The sequence below is a fragment of the Toxoplasma gondii genome, chromosome X (genome assembly GCF_000006565.2).
Source record: "Toxoplasma gondii ME49 chromosome X, whole genome shotgun sequence".
In the NCBI taxonomy this organism is placed as follows: domain Eukaryota; phylum Apicomplexa; class Conoidasida; order Eucoccidiorida; family Sarcocystidae; genus Toxoplasma; species Toxoplasma gondii.
Genome location: NC_031478.1, coordinates 1945626 through 1964575, shown reverse-complemented (window position 1 = coordinate 1964575; position 18950 = coordinate 1945626). Strand labels below are relative to the sequence as shown.

Here is an 18950-nt window from a genome sequence, read left to right as displayed (position 1 = left end):
AAAGCCAGGAGCCGACACGGAGAAGCTCATGTAAAGGCATTTAGCAAAACTAGACTCTGCTTCAGATAGCTCAACTGGACGTGGGAAAATGACCGGATGTCATACGACGAAGATGTGTGTAAGTTCCGCCGAAAGAACAATACGTTGTTTCCTTGAATCAGCTAGCAACAGTTGGAAATCTCCGTGAAATCAAGGGTTCACTTCTTCACGATTCTTCTTGACTTGACCGCCTCACGTGGTCAGGCAGCTCAAGAGTTTAAAAACCCTTTGCCCAGTTCCTCCAGCGTGGGACAGTAGTGCTGCCTCCCTCCCCCCCTCCGTGTTGCTGCAAGGACGCATCTGTTTTCGCGAGGACATTGAGACAGAGGTGGAAACCAGCGGATACGAAAGAAAAGTCACATTTCTAGGCGATGAATAAAACCAGTGCGTGTCTGTGAGCATCTGGCTCCTTTTTGACTCAGTCGGCACAAGACCACAACCGAGCTCGCGCATGTAGCCCTTGCCCCCCATGTTTTAGTGCACCAGGGCTCTTTCTCTTTGTCTGGCCCTCGTTTTTCTCTCGTACGCTGCGTTTCTTGATATATGCTTGTTACACAGGTGCGCCTTACGACGTGCGACACTAGCGTCTTCCCTGTACCCCCGCAACACCACTAGTGCCGCCCCCGCCCCCTACTTGGTCCATGTCGCTTTTTTTTCGTATTCTGTTTATCTGCAAGTGTTTTTCGTTCGGAACTTGCTGTCTCAGTCGGATACATCATTTGCGCCTCTTTACTCGTACACAACGGGACCAGGGGCGAGCAAAGTTTTCTAAGGAAAACATTTATTTGAGCCGCATCACACATTTGCGTAGGATTTTTCCCCTTGGACCCAACAAAAACTGCAACACGCTTGCTCCCGACAGCTTCGACAGTCGTCACGCTGCCACAATTTCTCGTGAACAGAGGGCTTTTTTTCTCGCCGATGAAGTTTGTTCTCGGCACTCGTCAAGTCGGGTTACTTCTTTCGTCGCCAGCGTCAAAGGACGCATTGCCGAGACGACGGCGGGTTTTTTGTTTGAGCGATTCGACTTGAAGCATTAAGAAAGTCCGGTAGAAACCATGGACGGTGGGCCGGGCGGCCTTCCGCATGGGGGAGGATACCCTCCAGGGTTCCCGGGTTACGGACCGCCTCTTCCTGGTAAGTTTCTATGGAGATTCCTTGCCTGTTGTTGTGCCTGGGAGGCGACTCAAGTGGTCAACAGGGCTACGTGACGGAGGTCCCCGAGCAAACAATATTGGTTCGAACCCCTTTTACTCCGTATACAAGTGCTCCGTACTCTTTGGTGTCCGCCACTGTTGCTCGCGCATACACCATGCACTGGTTTTGTAGAGCCTCTTTCAGAGTCTGAGTCCGCGCATGCAGCGTGAAAATGACAATGTTCGTGTATTTAGCATGATGTACCAACTTAAACGGATCCCCAGTTGATTCATGTCCACATCACTTGAGAGGGCTTCAGGCGTTAGCAGCATCCGGTTCCAAACTTTCTGCGGTGTATGCACAGCGCAGTTCATTTCGGAGTGGCATCGTGTGCTGCATGGTACGACACGGATCTTCATCACAACGTATGCCTGTCACACCTTCGCAAGACATCGTTGCTGTAGGCCGCGTTCTTCTGTTCTATTCCGCATTCAGTAAAACCACGAGTTTCTTCTTTCCTGTGTCCGGATCTCTGCAGGAATGCAAGAGGCGATGTTCCACGCGCACCAGCAGGCGGCCTACTGGCATGCCTTCTCGCCGCTGCTGGGGAACGCAAGTGGGATTCCTGCGTGTTCGTACGGTGCCGCGGGCTCTTCCGCTCTCCCCATGCCCTTTGCTTCCGCAGCAGCTTTCCAGTATGGCGCTCCCTCGGCGGGACTGCACTCAGACAAACAAATGGACGCCAGTTTTCAAACCCAGGGGCAGGCTTCGACGGCGTACGACTCCGCTGCTTCGTCCGCCTCCCTTGTTTCCTGTCATGCTCCGTGTGAATCTGTGGAAGCGAATGCAGGGGCTCCGCCTACCGGCACGTACGCACCATTCTCTGGGAATTCATTCCCAGAAAAGGCTGCGCCTCAGAGAGCCTCAGTTGCTGAGCCTCTGTCGACTACCTCCTCTTCTTCGTCTTCTTCAGCTGCGTCCGCTCCAGCATCTTCCTCAACCCGCCACACGACGCCTGCGACGCCTGCGACGCCTCCGCCTCTCTCTCGGTCGTCCCTCTCGTCCACGGAGAACCCTGCAGTCGGTAAAACGTCTGCCGCGGCTAGCGGCCGGAGTTCGTCGGGAGGCGCCGGACAGTCTTCGCGTTCTCCGAACTCGAGGCCAGTCGACTCAAACGCAGCTGTTCCAGAGAAACTTACCTGTGCCGCTTCCTCTCCCTCCTCTCCTTCCAATGCGCATGCGGCCGCTGCGTCACGCCTTGCCCCCCTCCCGTACACGCCAGAGCCACCCAGCCAAGTAGACCTCCCAGACACAGGCGTGAGCAGTGGGACAGCTTCGTCTTTGTCTTGTGCGGCCTCGCCAGAGTCTCAGGAGGGCACTCCGGCGGCCAAGATGCATGCAGAGAAAGCCAAGGGTCCTGGAGGCTTGCGCCGCGTCAGAGTCCCGCAGCTCCGGTTTCGCAAGAAGGCGGCGAATGACGCTTTTTTCTTGAAAACCTTCTCGAAAGTCTCTGGAAAAAGAGGGGAACCGCTAGTCTGGTGCAAGCGAAGGGGACGGCCCTGGTGGCCAGGCCTCCTCGCGAACCCTGACGACCCCCACCTCGTGCCACCGCTTCCTGAGCGAGTCCGTGCGAAACAGCCTTCGAGTGACAAAGACGGAGAGATTCGTCTTCTGGTGAGGCCGCTTGTTTAAGTTATCCGACTCATGGTCTGACGGAGGGTGATGAGATGCCCGTAGTAGAGAGGGGAACACATATGCTTATGTTTCACGGCTCATGACCATATTGCGGTTTGCGGCTGGGTTCGTAGGTGAGCATGTGTCTCTTTCTAGATATCTGATGGCACGTTTTCTTCGTAGAGATAGGGTTTCTTTCTTAGCTCCTCTCCAGTGGCCGGTGCGTATGTCTGTCTGAATCTGTAGAGCTGTGAAGGAAACTGTCTACAAGTTTCTTTATTCACATGCATGCGTGCGCCTGCCTCGTTGCAGTTCCGTGTCTCCTTTTGGAAGGGTTGGGAAACGCACTTTCTTCATGACAGTTTGAGTTTCACGCGTGAAAAGGCGTAGGAACGTGTCGCTCCATGCATTTCATATCTCTGGATAGGCCGGCGCATTCGCGATATTCAGAGATACTGCAAGAGTGGATGGATAAGATGCGCCGCTGAAGGTGATGGATTTGTGTGCGCGTCGAGCTTCTGTTGGTCCTCCTTTGCCCGAGTCGCACCTGAATCTTGCTAAGTTTCTTTGTTTCATCATATCGATTAGTGTTGCGTGTGCGTGAGTGCGTGCAGTTCCTCTGCTGCGGAACGTGGCGCTACTGGTGGGCGAGCTCGAAGGGCGTTCGCGACTTTCGCGAAGGATACGCAGACCTCGCGCCCCGCGTCCGCGGCCTTGGTTTTCTCCCGCGCCTCGCAGTGCAGCATGCGCTGGAGGAGTGTGGTTGGAGAGACAACGTCGACTGGTGTCCGAGCAAGACGATTGTTGCGGCGGCGCAGGCTGAGGAAGTCGAGGACGAGGACGGAGAAGGGTGGCTTACAGAGAATGCCTGTTCTTCAGACTCCGAGGAAGAAGATGACGGCTTCATGGACAACGATTGGTGGGAAGGCCGGAAGATTCCGACCGCTGCAGGGAACCCCAGCGAGCCGGAAGAGGCCTCGAAGGCATTTGTGGAGCGTGCGGCTTCGTCACGCAGATCGGCTAGGGTCGAGGAGGTTCACCCTGATGCACGCGAGCGGCAAGCGACTCCGCAGACAGAAGGCCCTCAAGAGGGAACCGGTAAGGCTTCACCGTCTTCTCTGACTTCCGCGTCTCTACAGGGGATCGCTTCTGAAGCGCCTCCAGGGCTACCAGATGCGGAGGCCGCGTGGACAGGCGAGGGAGAGCGGCCTGAGGGCAGGCGCGGAGTGAAGAAGAAAGACAGCGGCCGAGAGTTTTTTCCGGGGGATGAGATGCTTTTCGAAAGGGACCGAAAGAAGGCGAGGGAAACCGAGTCTGGCCAGAAGCCGGACAAGAACGTGTCGGGTCCCGTTCGCGACCCAGAAGCCTGTCGCTCGATTCGCTTAGGCGCAGCTCGAGGCCTGGTTCTTGCGCCCGCCTCCTCACCGGCGACAGAGGAAGCAGGCCCCAAGACTTCTTCTTCTCTGACAACGTCTGCGTTTGTGAAAGGCTCTCAGAACGTATCGAGTCGTCATGTCGAAACTAGTTCAGTCCGTTCGTCAGCCAGCAGATTCGATGAATCGCATGTGGAGTCGAACGCACGACTGCAGTCGCCGCGACGCCCCGCCCACGCCTCCCACCCGCCTTTCGTCTCCGAAGACGAGTGCGAAAGCAAGAAGATGAGCCCGATGTGCGTGGACAGCCCAGAGCGTGAGATGTTCCTGGGTCAAACCGCAGAAGTGGCTGAACTCAGCAAGGCTGGTTCAGTGTCCGCGTTTGTCCTCGACGCCTCGGGGTCGTCAGCCGAGCCTTCTCCACCTTCTCTGTCTTATCCAGGTGATCTAGCGAATTCAGAGGTCTCGTCAGTGACTCCGTGTCCCGCTGATATTCCCCGTCCTTCTAGTTCTCCCTTTTCCATGTCGTTCTCTGGCCGCAGCAAGGGTACCTCGCAGAGTCGCGCTGGCCCCGCAGTGGAACCTCCAAAACTGCCAGACCCTCCTACTGCCGCTGTAGCGGTCGGGGACTCTCCGGCGCCCACCAGTGCCGGCGCAGCTTCTGGAGCTGTCTCCGGCCCTTTGGGGCGAGCTGAAGGCGGGGCTAGCGACGAGACTGGCGCCAAGAAAAACGCATCTGGTGTCTCGTTGGGCGCCTCCACTGCGACAGCCGAACGTTCAGCCGACGCGTCCAGCGCTTCTGTCACGCCAGCGGCGCAGGCGCCTCAGTCCTGGCCCGAGACCATCTGGCATAGACTTCGGAGACAGGCCGAGGCGGCGAAGAAGGAGAGACCGCAGTCTCCTGCTCTCCCGAGGTCCTTCGCCGCCTCAACTCCGGTGGGCCAGGCCCGGCCTGCCGAGAGCGCGCAGGAGACTCCAGCGATTCCGACCTACGGGGCCGTGATTGCCTTCGGCCAAGAGAAGCCAGCGGGACTCAAAGAGACACTTCACCCACCCCACATCCGAGCCGCAGCAGCTGCAGGGGCCGCCGCCGCCGCCATGGCCGCTGCCGCGGCTGCGTCGGCGGCAGCAGAAAAAACCCAACGCCAAGAAGCTCTGAGTCTCCAGGCCTCACAGGCCCTCCCGGAGACAGCTGTAGGGGCCAAGACAGCTGCGAGGTTGGAGACAGCTGTGGGCTCGGGGACAGGGGTGGGATCGGGTCCCGAAAACCGGATCCCAGAGGAGGTGGCGAAGGCTGCTGCAGCGGCTGCAGTGGCAGCAGCTGTCCAGGTGACTGTTGGCGTGTTGGGACATGGCAAGAAGGGAGATGAGAAGAAGAAGGTGCCGGGAGGTGGGCACAGGGGGAGAGAGTCAGAGACTCTTCCGAAGGGAGGGCGGAGCCCGCGAGAAAGCGAAGACTCCGAGGCTGGCAAGCGTCGCCGAGCGTCGCGTCGGAGAGGCTCCAGTTCGAGCTGGGACGAAGACTCTCGCGCAGAGGGCAGCTGTCGGCGAGGGCGTGGATCGAGCCGCTCTGTCTCTGTGTCTTCTCCTTTTCTTCTCTCTCAAAGACACCGTTCTCGTCCGAGACGCGACTGCACCCTCGGATCCAGGCGTGCCCTCAAACACTCGAGGGGCCGCAGGCGGGGGTCGTCGGGCTCTTCTTCTGTGCACTCTGTTTTGCGGGCCTCTTCGTCTCTCTCTTCCGCACCCTCCCGCTTGAAATGGAGGAGGCGTCGAGAGAGGCCGCGGCGGAGCCCTTCCAGAAGTAGGTCGACCTCCTCCCGAGGGGACAGACGGAGACACAGAGAGAGACACGTGGGGAGCCCTGAAAAACGAGGCTATCTGAAGAGGTGGAGCAGTCGAGAGTCTTCGTGTCGGAGTACCGACGGCGTCCGGAGAGGGGAAGACGGAAAAAAGAAAGAGGGGAGAAGAGGCAACAGGAGACGAGAAAACAAAAGAAGAGAGGACAGAGAAGAGGGGGGGAGTTCCAGGTGCTCGGCTTCGAGCGGATGTTCGGCGAAGTTCAGGGATGGCAGCTCCGGCAGCTGGAGAAGAGTCGATAGGGGACGCGGATGGCACTCTCCCTGGCGGGAGCGAGGAGACAGGCGGGACGACTGGGGCCACAAATCGGCTCGGTTTTCTCGTTCTTCCTCGTCCTCTTCTGCGGGGTTGAAGCTAGCAGCTGGGCGAAGAGAGGCGGACTCTCCGGACAGCAGCCGTCACGAGGAAGGGCCCTTAGCCTCTGGGCGGCGCTGGGCCAGACGGGGACGAACGCGGCGAGAGGAAGCCTCGCGCAAAAGGTGCAGCGACGGGAGAGAAGGAATGAACTCCTCCTTGGAGAGGTCACCAGACCCTCTCTCGCCTTCTTCGAGAAGGGCGCTAGGAAGGCCGGACGAGAGAAAGGAGACAGTTGCGATGGGTCCGACTCTAAATTCGGAGACGGCCACAACACCCCCTCCCACACAGTCGCTGTCTCCTCCGGTCCCTTCCGTCTGTTCTGCTTCAGCGCCTTTGCATGGAGAAGGCACTTCTTCTTTTCTTCCCGCTTCTGGTTCTTGCACTTCAAACGAAGCATCTGTCTGTGTCACTGCGGCGTTGCCAGAAAGGGATGCGAAAACCTTCCAGGCGACCTCAGCACCGTCTTCTGGCACCCCCCTCTCTTCTTCTTTCTCTCCCTGCGTCTCGGCGGCGGCTGTGTCCTCCCTGAATGCTGCGCCTCAGAGCGGTCCAGGCGTCTGGCCCGAAAGCGCGCTCGAGGCGGCGGGAGGCGTGGAGACAAGAGAGGCAGAGAGGAGACCCTTGTCTAGCCTATCCGAGACCGGACTACCTTCTTCACCCGCTCCGATCAGTGCGCTCCCGCGCCCGCCTTGTCACCTGTTTGTCTCCGCGTCGACTGCCAGTCCGTCTCAGTCTTCCTCTGCGGCTCCAAACTCTTCCGCGAGAGACGCGAGTGCACCCCGCGATGGGAGGCCTCCTGGGCTCTCGGTCTCCGAGGGCGGAGACGCGAGAAGCAAACATAGATTCAGCCGCGGATTCCCCTCCTCCAAATCTGTTAGCGCGAGTCCGCTGAGCCGCAGCAGTCGGAGTCCCTCCTACCTCTCTTCGTCCTCGCCGTCCCGCGAGAGATGGACACGAGGGCGGAGCCACGCGTCGAAGCACCGGAGACGGCGCCTGCGTTCTCGTTGCTCTCGCCGCAGCAGATCTCCTTCGGGTTCTCCTTTGTGTGAACAAAGTCGAGATAGAGAAAGCATGGGCAGTCAAACCCCAGAGAGGCGTTCGAGAGGCCGCGAGGCGCGGGAGAGACGCGGAACGTTTCCCAGGAGAGGATACAGACGTGGCTCTTCCTCCGAGTTCAGTGGGTCGTCGCGGCGGTCGCCGAGTCGAAGTCAGAGAGAATCAGAGAGCTCGTACCTCTCGTTCGCTGCGCGGCGAGTGCGTATGTTGCATGCGCAGGGGCGCTGTCTGCCTTGCCGGTTTCACTGGAGACGGGGGTGTCGGAACGGAGACGGATGCAAGTTCTGTCACGATTCCTCCCACGATCGCTTCATGCTGGGCCGCGAGCCCGAGCGCGGAAGCAGCCGCTCTGCGTCGATGGGGGGCTCGCGAGAGAACGGAGGCCCTGAGGGGGGTCTCTCTGTCTCTCTGGAGAACCGGGTCGAGGCGGGAGAAGGCCCCTGGGGCTTCCTAGGCGAGGACGGGGTCCGGGGTCGGGGCCTGCGTCGCTTCAGGCGGTCGTCCTTCGGTTTCTCGCGCCCGTTTCTGCCTCGGGGCGACGGGGCCTTTCGCGAGGAAACCAGGCCTTGCCAGGCCTGGCGAGAGAAACGGCCCAGGGCGATTGGGAACAGTCTGGAAAGAGAGGGTGGGCGAAGTGCCGAGACCGATGTAAAGCGAGGCAGTTGCGTCGAAAGAGACGAAAGGTGGATGGAAGGCGACCAGTGCAGTCTGGAAAGCAATCCAGAAGAGGGAAATCGCGTCGAGAGGGCGCCAAAGAGGTCGAAGGAGACAGATGAGGGCAGCGGTCACCAGACCGAGGAACCGGGGCAGGCGATTCCAGCGGGTGAGAAGGCGTTGGATTTGACTGTCACAGAAGGAGGGGAGAAAAACGAGGGAGGAGAAGAGGGAGGAAGGGCCAGCGTTGATGACCAGCAGACGCCAGGTGGTATAGGTCTGGGAGACAATGTGGATATCTTCCACGTTCCATGTCCACTCGAAGAAATGACGTTCGGAGGAAGCTGGAACTCAGCAGATGCGCCCGCAGGAGTGCAGGCCGAGGTCGGAGGCCTCAAAGGCGCCAGTGAAGCCGGCACGGATGGACAGAAAGTGCATGCGTAGACTCTGCTGAGAGACAGGGAGGAGGAGAGAAGGGGCGCGTTAAAGAAGCACAGCACAGAGTGTTTGCATCCGTTTTAAAAGGGGGAGGGACGATGGAGAGAAGAAAGGGCGAAGAGGTTGCGAGACGTCGGCGGAAGAAACAGAGGAGTGCTGAAAGGTTTCGCGATCCCGGACCTTTTTCCGAGGGGCTGTGCATCGACAAGCAGCTAGCGAAAGGCGACAAAGTCAAGGATTTACTAACCCAACTGACAGGGTCTTTGGAAAGGGAATGACAGCAGGCGCAAGTATGTATTTTTTCGATTTCCGTTCCTCCCGAGTTTGCGCCTCTGCACGTGGCTTTTCCCCCTATGCGTGTTTCCCTCTTTCAGTCTCTCTCCGTGTCTCAGTGTCCAATTGAGAGAGGAAGGAGACAGTGGCTGTCACTGGTCAGCCTCGATTTCAAGGGGAGTGAAGTAGACTGGTCGTCCTGTGGTGCTTCGTATGCAGGGGACCTGCGAGTCGCATCGGGGAATGTGTCCTGCAGAAAAGATGCCGTTTCTTGTGGATTTTCCTTCCATATGTTGGGGTTGCTTTCCGTTCGTTGCTACTTCTTCTCCGCAGCATGCTGTGGCCTCACGGAGCGCGACCTGCGGGCGTCTCTGTAGATGCTTTTCCTGCAAGGACGACGACAGAAGGCATCTTTTCTGGTGCTTTCTACCTGTGACACAGCGCTTCGCCTCAGGAGCCTCTGCGCCGTAATCACTCTTCTTTCTCTGCGTTGCTTTCCACGTTTTCAACAGAGAAACGACCGCTCTAGGTATATAACCTTTCTATATGAAGGTTTTCTGTAATTGCAGACGTACACAAGTGTATAGAGAAATTTCCAAGAGTGTCTTTGCACCCTCTGCTCGACGCCAAAGCCTTCAACCTTCAAGCAGGCTTGCGGCGGCTGAGGAAAAAACTTTTCCCGCGCTGGGGTTCGCTGCGGGACTCCCTCGATGCAGAGGAGCGAACGGCGGGGAATCTTTCTCATGTTATGCTGAGTGAAACTGCCCACGTTTCCTTGTACTGAACCTCCACACGCAAAAGGCATCCCGATGTATATACCCATCGCCAACATCAGAGCGTCTTCTGGGTAAAACGCACGTCAAGCACGCAATTGATCCTGGAGAACTGGCTGAAGCAGGGCCTGTTCACGCAGAAGTCTTAACATGTCAACAACCTTGCGCAGGCATGTAAGTTTTTCATTGGCTGGGGGAGCGTTGCTGAATGGTCCTTGAGGGACAAGAACAGCTAGTGTTTCCGGGGCACTGGAGAAAGCTGCAGAAATGTGGGGTTGCTCGCAGCTGAACATATTGTAAGATGACTAAACTTCATGAGGCTCGTGGGAATAAATCGATAGAACTGGTCACGACCCCCCAACCAGAAAGAGCACCGTACGTTTAGGAAGCGGCACCCACCACGTTAAGGGAGCTTATGATTCTCGCGAGCAATTTGCTCTAAATGTGAAGGCAGAAAGTGTTTTCTTTCGAGATGATGCCCTTTTTGTGGAAACGAGAAACTACCCAGATGTTAATATGATCAGTACCATCGTTCTGGGAGTAAACGCCTCTGAGAGAGGACTATTCAAAAGGTCTTTCTAGTTCTGTATGATTGTTGTCACCCCAGTGGAGTACTGAAGGAAGCTAAACGTGTTGGCTTTCAGTATCCTACGACAATAAAGCTACTCCACATCGTTTCCGTTGTAGGCCCATTGAAGTGCATGTGCTGAAGAGGGCAGCAGTGAGGTCTGACAAGCTGCGGCGCCACGAAGGAGGAAGTAGAGGGTCGTCTACACCTTCAGTACCTGTTACTGTTTTAGACACAAACAGAACTGTCCCACACACCCGCGCACGCAAGTGAACACATAGCGACACACATATGGGCCACCCCTGAGCCCGGTTTCTCGACCACTAAACGCGTTTAAAAAGAGTTATGCGGCGCCATTGCAGCGTCAAACACAGAAAAATTTTCCCTCTTTGTTTCTCGGCCCCTCTTTCGACAATCCGCACTTTTGGGAATCTTAAATGCGAGATTGAGAGCATCTTTTTCTGAGTTGTCCCCTAGATGTCACCTGTCGACTTCGCTTGAGCCTTTTCCGGACACACATTCCCTTGCCGACTGCGGCAGAACCGAGAGCTTCGCTGAGTTCCCCAGACATCCCAAATCTATTAATTCTCAGTTACACTTTCTTTTCATATGGAACGGCGGCGAAAAAGGCAGCGACAGCCGAGACTAACACAAACATCTACACACAACCTTCATTCCGCATTGGGCGACGCCGTCCCAAGGCTGTGACACTCACGCATTTGCTTGTTACACATAACACGCAGGATCGCCTCATTGGCACATGACAGCTGTCTGCAAAAACCTGCGTACTTTCTCAGAGAAGCACTCTCTATCGGTTTCACCTGGAAGCGCTTATGCTTCCCAAGGTAACATAACCGAGTATCAACTAAGATGCACAGATGGACATAATGAATCCCTGTACGGCTTGCACCCAACGTGACTCCTCAGTTCAAGTTAAGGAGTCCTTCATTTACAGCAGCAAGTACCATTACATCTATATGCAGTGCTCTCTTTTATATGTGTTCGCATTCGTGTAACTCAAATCTAAGGCAGAAAGGATTTTGAGACGATTGCCTCAGGTGAAAGGCAAAGAGACACACAGATCGCTCCTACACTCCCCTCCAACCTCAGCGCTTTCTGACGGCGCCCCTCCTGTCGGAGTTCGATACTCTCCCTGGGACTTTGCATCCTCCCCGCACCTGCGTAGCTGGTTTTCGCCTCTTCGTTTGCTCATCTCAAATTCAAAGACACCTGCTTTCTGTTCACCCTGGTGTCCCACCTCTCGGCCTGTCCATCTCAGTGTCAAATCCCATAATTTCGCCTCCTCCTAACAGTCCGATGGGGTGGCGTACAGAAGTCATAAATACCTTGGTTGTCTGTATATCTTGTAAATAGAGTCCCTTGCAGTATCCTAAATGCTGCAACATCAGCAGCCATCACGAACCTTGTTGTCTGTGTATCTCGTGGCGAGTCATAATTGGTATTTTAACGATTTCATCCCCCTTGTTCCTCATCACAGCGTCCTAGTCCTTCGGCGGAAGACAACGACGTGCTCGTACATGCTGGCGCCGAGTGTCTCTACAGCTGACCGTGCGAAGCCGAGGGCGTTCAGAAGGCGCTCCATCGCCTGAAGTTGCAGGGGTTCTTCCCGCCAGGCTTCGTCTTCCTCGTCGTCGAACAGAAAAGGCGGAACCTCCAACTCAACTGTCTCCACCTCGGGGTACCAGACCAAGAGTTCTCTGAATAGCGCAGCGATTTTCTCGCCTTCTGAAGCAGCCGAATTCAACAATTCCGAAGACGAACCACACGGTGAGCCTGCCCCAGCAGCCCCGACGTCTGGATTCTCATCCATCCGGCCAATACCATAATGTCCATTCACCGAAGGCACAGAGGGAATTTCATCAAGGCCGAAACGATGGTTGCCAATCCGCAGAAGCTCCAGACGTGGTGGCTCGAGGACTTCCTCCTCGTCTTCATTTCGACCTTCCTTCTCAGCCGTTTGTTCCCTTCTCTCGCATTCACACTTGCACGCATCCTCCCAATGCCTCTCACCCGTTACCTGCGACTCCGTTAGTCCGCTCGCGGGTTTCTTTTCTCTGTGTCTCTCTGAGGCAGTCTCATTCGCGGTCAAGAACTCCGGAGAGACCTCTGGAATGAACACCGTGCCTTCGGCAGCGCGCCGTCTTTCTTCACTCGCTGCTTCATGTACGAGAGGGCCGCGACTTTGCTCCTTCTCGCGATGCTTCCTTCGCAAGTCAACCAGAGCCCACACGAGGCTGGCAGACCGCGGAGCATCGGCCAACTCCTCGAGCTGCAGTTCGACGCCCTTGACTTTGCTCCTCAAATCTTTGTCTCTGCACAATGCATGCAAGAGATCTACGTCAATCCGTTTCTGTGTTCTTCGGCGTCGTCGCGCGAGAAAGCTCCTGACGACTCCTCTGGACGACCGGCGCCGCCGGCTGAGGCCTCCCTCGGTGTCTCCGCGTCTCTCCTGTCTCCTCTCAGCCGTGCCTTGCGCCTCCTCCGTCCTCTGAGTCTCCCCAGAAGGCCCTCGGGGTTGTTCGCTGAGCATGCGACTGGCAGCAGGCTCCCAGTCTTCTCGCTCTTCCGCGACTCGGGCGTCTCTGCGTCCCTCTCGCCGCCGTCGCTCGCTGCTCGCGAAGCCGAGAAGCCGTGGCGGTCGCTGAGGCGCCAAAAGAAAAGCCGGGAAGGCCGCGGAACGCAGGACTGGCAAAACGTGGCTCTCGACCACAGTCTGCTGGCGGCCTCCGTCCTTGTTGTTTACGACACTTGGGGGAGGAGCAGCTTCCTCAAAAGCGCCTGTTCCTGTCGACTGCTCGAAAAGGGCCCCCATGCCTTGCCGTAGACGAGACGGAGAAGAGGTCCAGCTCCCAGGAAGAAGGGGCGTTTGCGAGAGAGACGCAGAAGAATGAGAAGCCTCTCTGAGTCTCCCCGCTGAAGACTCATCAGAGACCCGCGACCGCGACGGAGACCGTGAGGGGGAGCTCTCCGGTTCTGGAAGCCCCTCCACACAAAACGACGGCAAACGGCATCGGCCTCGACCCCGCTCGTGGTTCTCAGGAAGAAGCGAAGAAGATGAAGAAGGAGAAAAGGGAGAAGACGGAGACGAAGGAGAGGAGGGCAGCGACCCGAAGCGACAGTGGAAGAGACCCTGGTGGGTGTCGGGGCGAAAGTGCAGGAAGTCCACAGACACTCGCCTCGCGTAGGGTGCAAGCGACAGATGCGAAGAGGAAGATGAAGGGGAAGGCAAAGATGACGAAGGAGAAGAAGGCGAAGACTCAGAAGCCGGCGAGGAGACGAAAGAGGAACTGGTTCGAGTGTCTGAAGCGAAGCTGTTTTGTAGAAGGGGAATGTCGCAGTCGGGGTCGTCGAAGTTAAGTCGAATGTGTTGAACATATCCGAGGATTCGCGGCAGAAGCTGCGCGACATCGTCCTCCGGTCTTCTGTGTCTGTCTTCCTCCTGCGCATCTCCGGGATGTATGCATCCAGCTGCAAAGCTATCAAGGACGAACTGGCAGTCGGGAAACGCGCGCATGAGAACCTCCAAGCTTGCCAGAGCCACGGACGGAATCTTCCCTAGCTCTCCTCCTAGAGAGCCCATGTACAGCCTCTTCAAGTGACACCTGCTTCGACTGCTGGTCAGGACATTTGGACGCATCCCTAAACGTTCTCCTGCGAAACGGGGAGCTCGCTCTGAATGTGGCCGTAACGTCTCTGCGTCGGGAACTCGGCCGAGCTCCTCCTCAACGGCAGGTCTTGTCTCAGAGGGAAAATAGGAAGAAGCCGGAGACGCTCGTTCGCTAGAAGGCAGCCTATCCAAAGACTCAGAAAAGAGAAGCTCAGGCGAGTTGGCCATTTCGTGGACGACGTCCGCAAAGTGGATAAGAGATCGGTCCCGGATTGCAAGCTCCGTGAGGTGCGGCAAGCCGGTGAACCGCCGTTCTTCCCCGGTGGGAGCGGTGTACGTACACCCGAGGACAGCGCGCCAGACGCGGCGCGTCACGGGGAGGCGGGTTTCTAGTCGGAGGAACCGCAGGATCGGCATCGACAGAAGCATTCGAGTCAGTTCCGCTTCGGTCGATGAGGATCCGTGCAGACCAGACAACCGCCTCCGACTTCCGGCAGCCAAGACGTCCGGATTCTTCAGCGAGACCGCGTCCGTCTGTTCCTCGTCAACGTCGAGTGCCAGCGACACGTGAACCCGCGAACACTGGCAAACAAGGGAAAAAGTCTCACAGGACGGGAACTGAGAAGAGGACAAGAGTCGCAGCCACAAGAAGGCGTGGCACCCCGCAAGTGCGAGAGAAGTCAATTTGGGGAACATAGTGGCGGGGAGAGAAAGCGGCGCCGCGAGCGTAGGAGGAGCAGCGGAAAAAGGGCCTTCATTATGGCGCGGACTCGCAGCAGACACCACAGAGTGACGGGCGTCACCGACAGACGCGAACCCCGGAGAGTTGGAGAACCCGCGGGCAGAGAAGCCGTCAGGAAAGAGGGAGGAGAGGAGCCTCCGAGACAAGGGAGAAGGCGGACTCGACTCGCGGCGAAACCAATCGGGAAGAGATACTCGCTTCGACGACGCTCCCCGGAGCAAGGAAGAAAGGGAGGTCTCCGACCGCGTGCCACTCGCTAACTCCGGACTTGCTGAGTCTGCGTCTTCCACAAGGTCAGAGCTACGCTCTTGGTGTGAGAGAGAACGACGTATGTGGAGGAAACGGGGCGTCTCCGACAAGTGGCGTTCCCTGGTCTGTTGGCCCCCCTCTTCAGACAAGTCGCCTTTGTCTGAAACATCGCCGGAACTTGTTTCAGCCCCTTCTCGCATGCCATCCTCAGTCTCGTCCCCGGTCTGAATCGCCCGCGAAACGCCAGGCAAAGTCCCAGAGTGTCCGCCATGTCGCTCGGTGTCCCGAGACCGAGGCGCGACTTCGGGTCGCGCGTGCGGTGTCAGGACACCCCAGTCGACGAGGCGGTGGCACTGGAGATCCGGGGAAGTCACTTTCACGCAGTCGAGGAGCGCGGCATTGTGGTGGAGCAGGAGCAGGAGAAACCGCAGCGGGTGGGACGGGGAGAAGGCGGCTCGCTCCCCTTCACAAAAGCCGAGAGCGTCTCGGCAGACGACGAGGCGCCGCACGTGTGGCGGCCGGTCGAGAAGCCTCCACCAAAACGCAGACACAGAAGAAACTGTCGAAACGGATGGCAGGCGCTGCTTGGCTAGGACGTCGCCTCCGCCCCGCGCAGTGGCCGCCAGTTTGGACGTCACCGTCAAGGACGAACAGCCGCGCAAAGAACAGGGCGAATCCACCACCGCCTTCACGGTCCGAGAAAGCAGCCTAAGCTCCGCCACTTCACTGACATCGAAGAAAGCGAACAGGGTGTACATACACCCGGCGGGCAGCGCCTCAAGGCAGCTTCCCCCGCATTCTGGGCAGTCTGTCAGGACAGTTCCCAGCCTTCCCCCTGTTCGACTTATCCGTCGCGTCAAGTTCCCCGTTTCCTCTCGGTCGTTTCGTCTGCTCGAAGACGAGACTTCTGCGAGCTTTTGCTGCGAGTCAAGCACGCCTTTCCTGCCGTTCTGCGATTCAGCACGGGCATTCAGTTTTGCAGTTCCGCGTTGCTTCACTTCCGGAAGCAACGAGAAGGCGAGCAAGTCCTCGCGCAGGCGACGTGGCTTTTTCTCTTTCTCGTTCCTGCGGAAGTGCGAGCGTCCAGGAGAGGCGGAGCCACCGCCTTTTCCCCCCTCTTCTGTTGAGTCGGCAAAGTCGGACTGCAGACCGCAACGTCTCCGCACTTCCAATTCTCTCTTCTTACAACACCGCCACGCGTCTGTTCTCACGGGTATCGGAAACGGGAGCCGCGACGACGGGTTCTGGTCTCTCACCATTATTCTCTACTCGAAACCCAAGTCAAGTGGGAACTGCCGCTTCTGCACATTCACCGAACTCACGCTTCCTACACTCGGGAGGGAGCTTAAGAGTCGCCTCCATGTCCTTTGCACTAAGAAAGGACAGGGAATCAAGAATAACCCTTTGGCGCAGGCGCGTGTACAAACGCCGGAGACTGAAGGGCAGCTCGAGAAGCCACGAGGCACAACGCCGCCGCGGGTGAACACAGAAAACGCTTTCGGCGTTGAGACAAGCCACGTAGACGGGCACAAAGGGATATCTACGAGGAAATGATCACCTTCTTGAAATGAAATGCTCAAAGGTAACACGAATTCGCAGCTGGTCCGCTCGAAACGCGAAAAACGTTAGCTGGCGAGGCACTCCGGAAGAAGCTCATGCGCACGAAGCCAGCGAAACTAGGACACCAGAATGAACAGCCTCTTCTGTCGCTCCGAGCGAAGTATTTTTTCGCCTGTCTGTTTTCGCGTGTCGAGGTATTTCTACTTCGTCATAAAGCATGGCGTCACCCGCTCACAGCCTCCGCGGGCACACGTACAAAGGGAACTCCGGTCAGACTCGACTGAAGTTCCGGGGAAGAGACTCGGGTGACTGTGGCTTGTCCCCAAGAAATACCTGCTGCACCCGGTGAGAAAAACGTCCGGTTGGCGGACGTGGAAATACCTTGGAAAACGTAAAGTGACCACCGGGAGAACTTTCTTCTCGCGTGTTGTGAGTAGCTCGTGAGTAGCCGCGCCCTGCAATTTCAGACACGCGCGGCGAGAACCGGGAAGCACGCGTTACTCTTGCGGACGGAAGTGATGCCGTATCGATCAATGATCCCAGAAAGTGCGCACTTGCACGAAAAAACTTCTGTTGTTTGCGAATGAGCTGTTCACTTCCTCTTCGAGCTCGATTGCTCAAAACAAAGTTCCGAAGCATCGAGACGACTCTTCCCCTCGCACTCTACCTAGGCCGGCCTCCCGAGAGTCCGTGCAGAACTCGCGAGCGATGCTAGGCTCAAACGGACCGCGAGGCTCTAGCCTGATTTAGGGTAGGTGACCGGGAATGTTCCAATGCTTACTCTTTTCCCTCGGCCCTCGGCGACTCAAAGACTCAATTTGCGCGCGAATTTCGACAAGGAAAGGCTTTTTCGCCGTCGAGAATTGACACCAGTCCCGCAACCGGACGCGAACCGCCGCGAGGCGGGTCTTCGCAGAATCCGACAAAATTGATGACCACACTTGGCCCGGAAAAACCTTCCGCGAAAAGGACTGAAGCGGATTGTTGGGTGTTGAATGCATTTGAAGATAAAAACGACACGATCTTACTTGAGGAACCAGGGACCACTTACGAATTTCAGTCCTCACCGGCAACGGGCAGGGAAGATGCCCCACAGATAGTGGACTCAAACAACGCCAGTCAAAACTGCATGCCGTCCGGAAGCCGAGACTGGACGCGTGCTTTCAACGCACGGAAAGTGCATGGGAAAAGCCTCTCTAACGGAAACAGAAACAACCTGTCGATAAGGTAGGACGGTCCGAAGTCCCTATGAGAGGAAAACGACGTGAAGGTGCGATTTCTGGTTCACGGAAAAGCCTGAGCTGTCAACCCGTAGTCCAACTCGTAGTTCATGCTCCCCTGAAAAGCTTATAAATAGTCCGCATAGATCATGACTCTCGGTACGATGGCGCGGACCATACTAGCATCTGAGTACCATTTGTTTTGTAAATACACGTTTATGTAAATGAATCAATATGTAGAATTCCATTTGTGGAGAACTGGCATCCCAGTACGATGGTATGCTGACCTCACTAGCATCCGATACTAGACGGCAGAGGCATGTGATCATATACTTGCAGTTCACAGCTCGCATGCCTTCAGCGTCTCGTGGCCTCAATGCAGCGAGGCAATATACTTTCAATGCGAAAATTACCATCGTTTAGCTATGATCTTTGTCACCTTGTCCGCGGTTGCTAATTCGAGGGTACGGTCAAACACAGGTTTCTTTCTCGAAGACTCGACGCAGGACGATGTTTCTCAGGAGCGACAGTCTCTGTAGTTTTCCACATACACGGAAGCACGGTGTCGAGTTGAGGACCAGCAGAGACGGGGAGCGAGAATCACACGCCTAAGTTGTCGAGTGCAACTAAACCTTTTTCGTATATATTTAACGAGACTAGTGCAGGGGTATTGGTCGCTGAATCGAGAACGAGACATGCACCCCGGCAGTCCTTGTCGGATCTCACTTGCTTCTTTTGGTAAAGGAAGAGTCGCTAGATGTATCGTGGCAGATGAGAAGACACACAAGCAAGGACACACTCGAGCATGATGTCATTCGCTCTTTGAGGAAGCGTGTTCTATTATTCAGAAATCCAAACCCCTGGAATAAAGATTTGTAGTCGCTTGAGCTGCAGGAGTTGGAGAGTTCTCAAAGCGCAAACTCGTTTGATGCGCACGACGGAAAGAGGTGCCAGTGACCACGAGCATGCAAGCATTACATCATTCCAAGAAACATAGTTCATTGTGACCGTAACGCATGTCCCCAGTGTGGACTCCACATAACCACGTTCTTTCAGTGTTAGATGCAGGACAGAAATAAGGAAAACGTCTCCTAGAGAATCAGCACCGGTTCTTGTAATTTTTCTCCGTCGCGTTTTGTTGAGGGACTGTGAACCCCCCAGTGTTTGCATCACTGAAGGTTCACTACCAATCTCTTTCAGTAGGCGACAAATGGAAGACAATGCGAGCAGGGGCAAAATTAAAACGCGATATCACGCGTATCCAGAGATTCGTAAGTTATCTGTTCAATTCCTGCACCGAAGTTTCCTACTAAACTCATCGTATGCTTCGGTTGTTATGGATATCTAGT

General features: G+C 56.4%; 3 protein-coding genes across 3 annotated transcripts; 1 reads left to right on the top strand and 2 right to left on the bottom strand.

Annotated features, from left to right (window-relative positions):
• Positions 1-394: 394 nt before the first annotated feature.
• TGME49_225890 (hypothetical protein) lies at positions 395-10163 on the top strand. Its single transcript, XM_002366211.2, has 3 exons — positions 395-1176; positions 1715-2850; positions 3465-10163. Exons 1-3 carry the CDS (start codon positions 1098-1100, stop codon positions 8592-8594), a joined length of 6345 nt encoding a protein of 2114 aa, XP_002366252.1. The 5' UTR covers positions 395-1097; the 3' UTR covers positions 8595-10163.
• A 1222-nt stretch (positions 10164-11385) lies between these two features.
• On the bottom strand, positions 11386-16080 carry TGME49_225900 (hypothetical protein; the record flags this gene model as incomplete). Its single annotated transcript, XM_002366212.1, has 1 exon — positions 11386-16080. The coding sequence occupies one exon, from the start codon at positions 16078-16080 to the stop codon at positions 11695-11697; it is 4386 nt and encodes a 1461-aa protein (XP_002366253.1). The 3' UTR covers positions 11386-11694.
• Positions 16081-16651: 571 nt separating this feature from the next.
• TGME49_225905 (hypothetical protein) lies at positions 16652-17382 on the bottom strand (the record flags this gene model as incomplete). Its single annotated transcript, XM_018780116.1, has 2 exons — positions 16652-16836; positions 17163-17382. The coding sequence occupies 2 exons, from the start codon at positions 17380-17382 to the stop codon at positions 16652-16654; spliced, it is 405 nt and encodes a 134-aa protein (XP_018636010.1).
• Positions 17383-18950: the final 1568 nt, after the last annotated feature.

Excerpts from the sequence above, each read along its gene's own strand:
- TGME49_225890 (XM_002366211.2), top strand. The coding sequence starts at position 1,098 with ATGGACGGTGGGCCGGGCGGCCTTCCGCATGGGGGAGGATACCCTCCA. Across the intron at positions 1,177-1,714 it reads TTACGGACCGCCTCTTCCTG|GAATGCAAGAGGCGATGTTC; the intron begins GTAAGTTTCTAT and ends GGATCTCTGCAG. Across the intron at positions 2,851-3,464 it reads ACGGAGAGATTCGTCTTCTG|TTCCTCTGCTGCGGAACGTG; the intron begins GTGAGGCCGCTT and ends GAGTGCGTGCAG.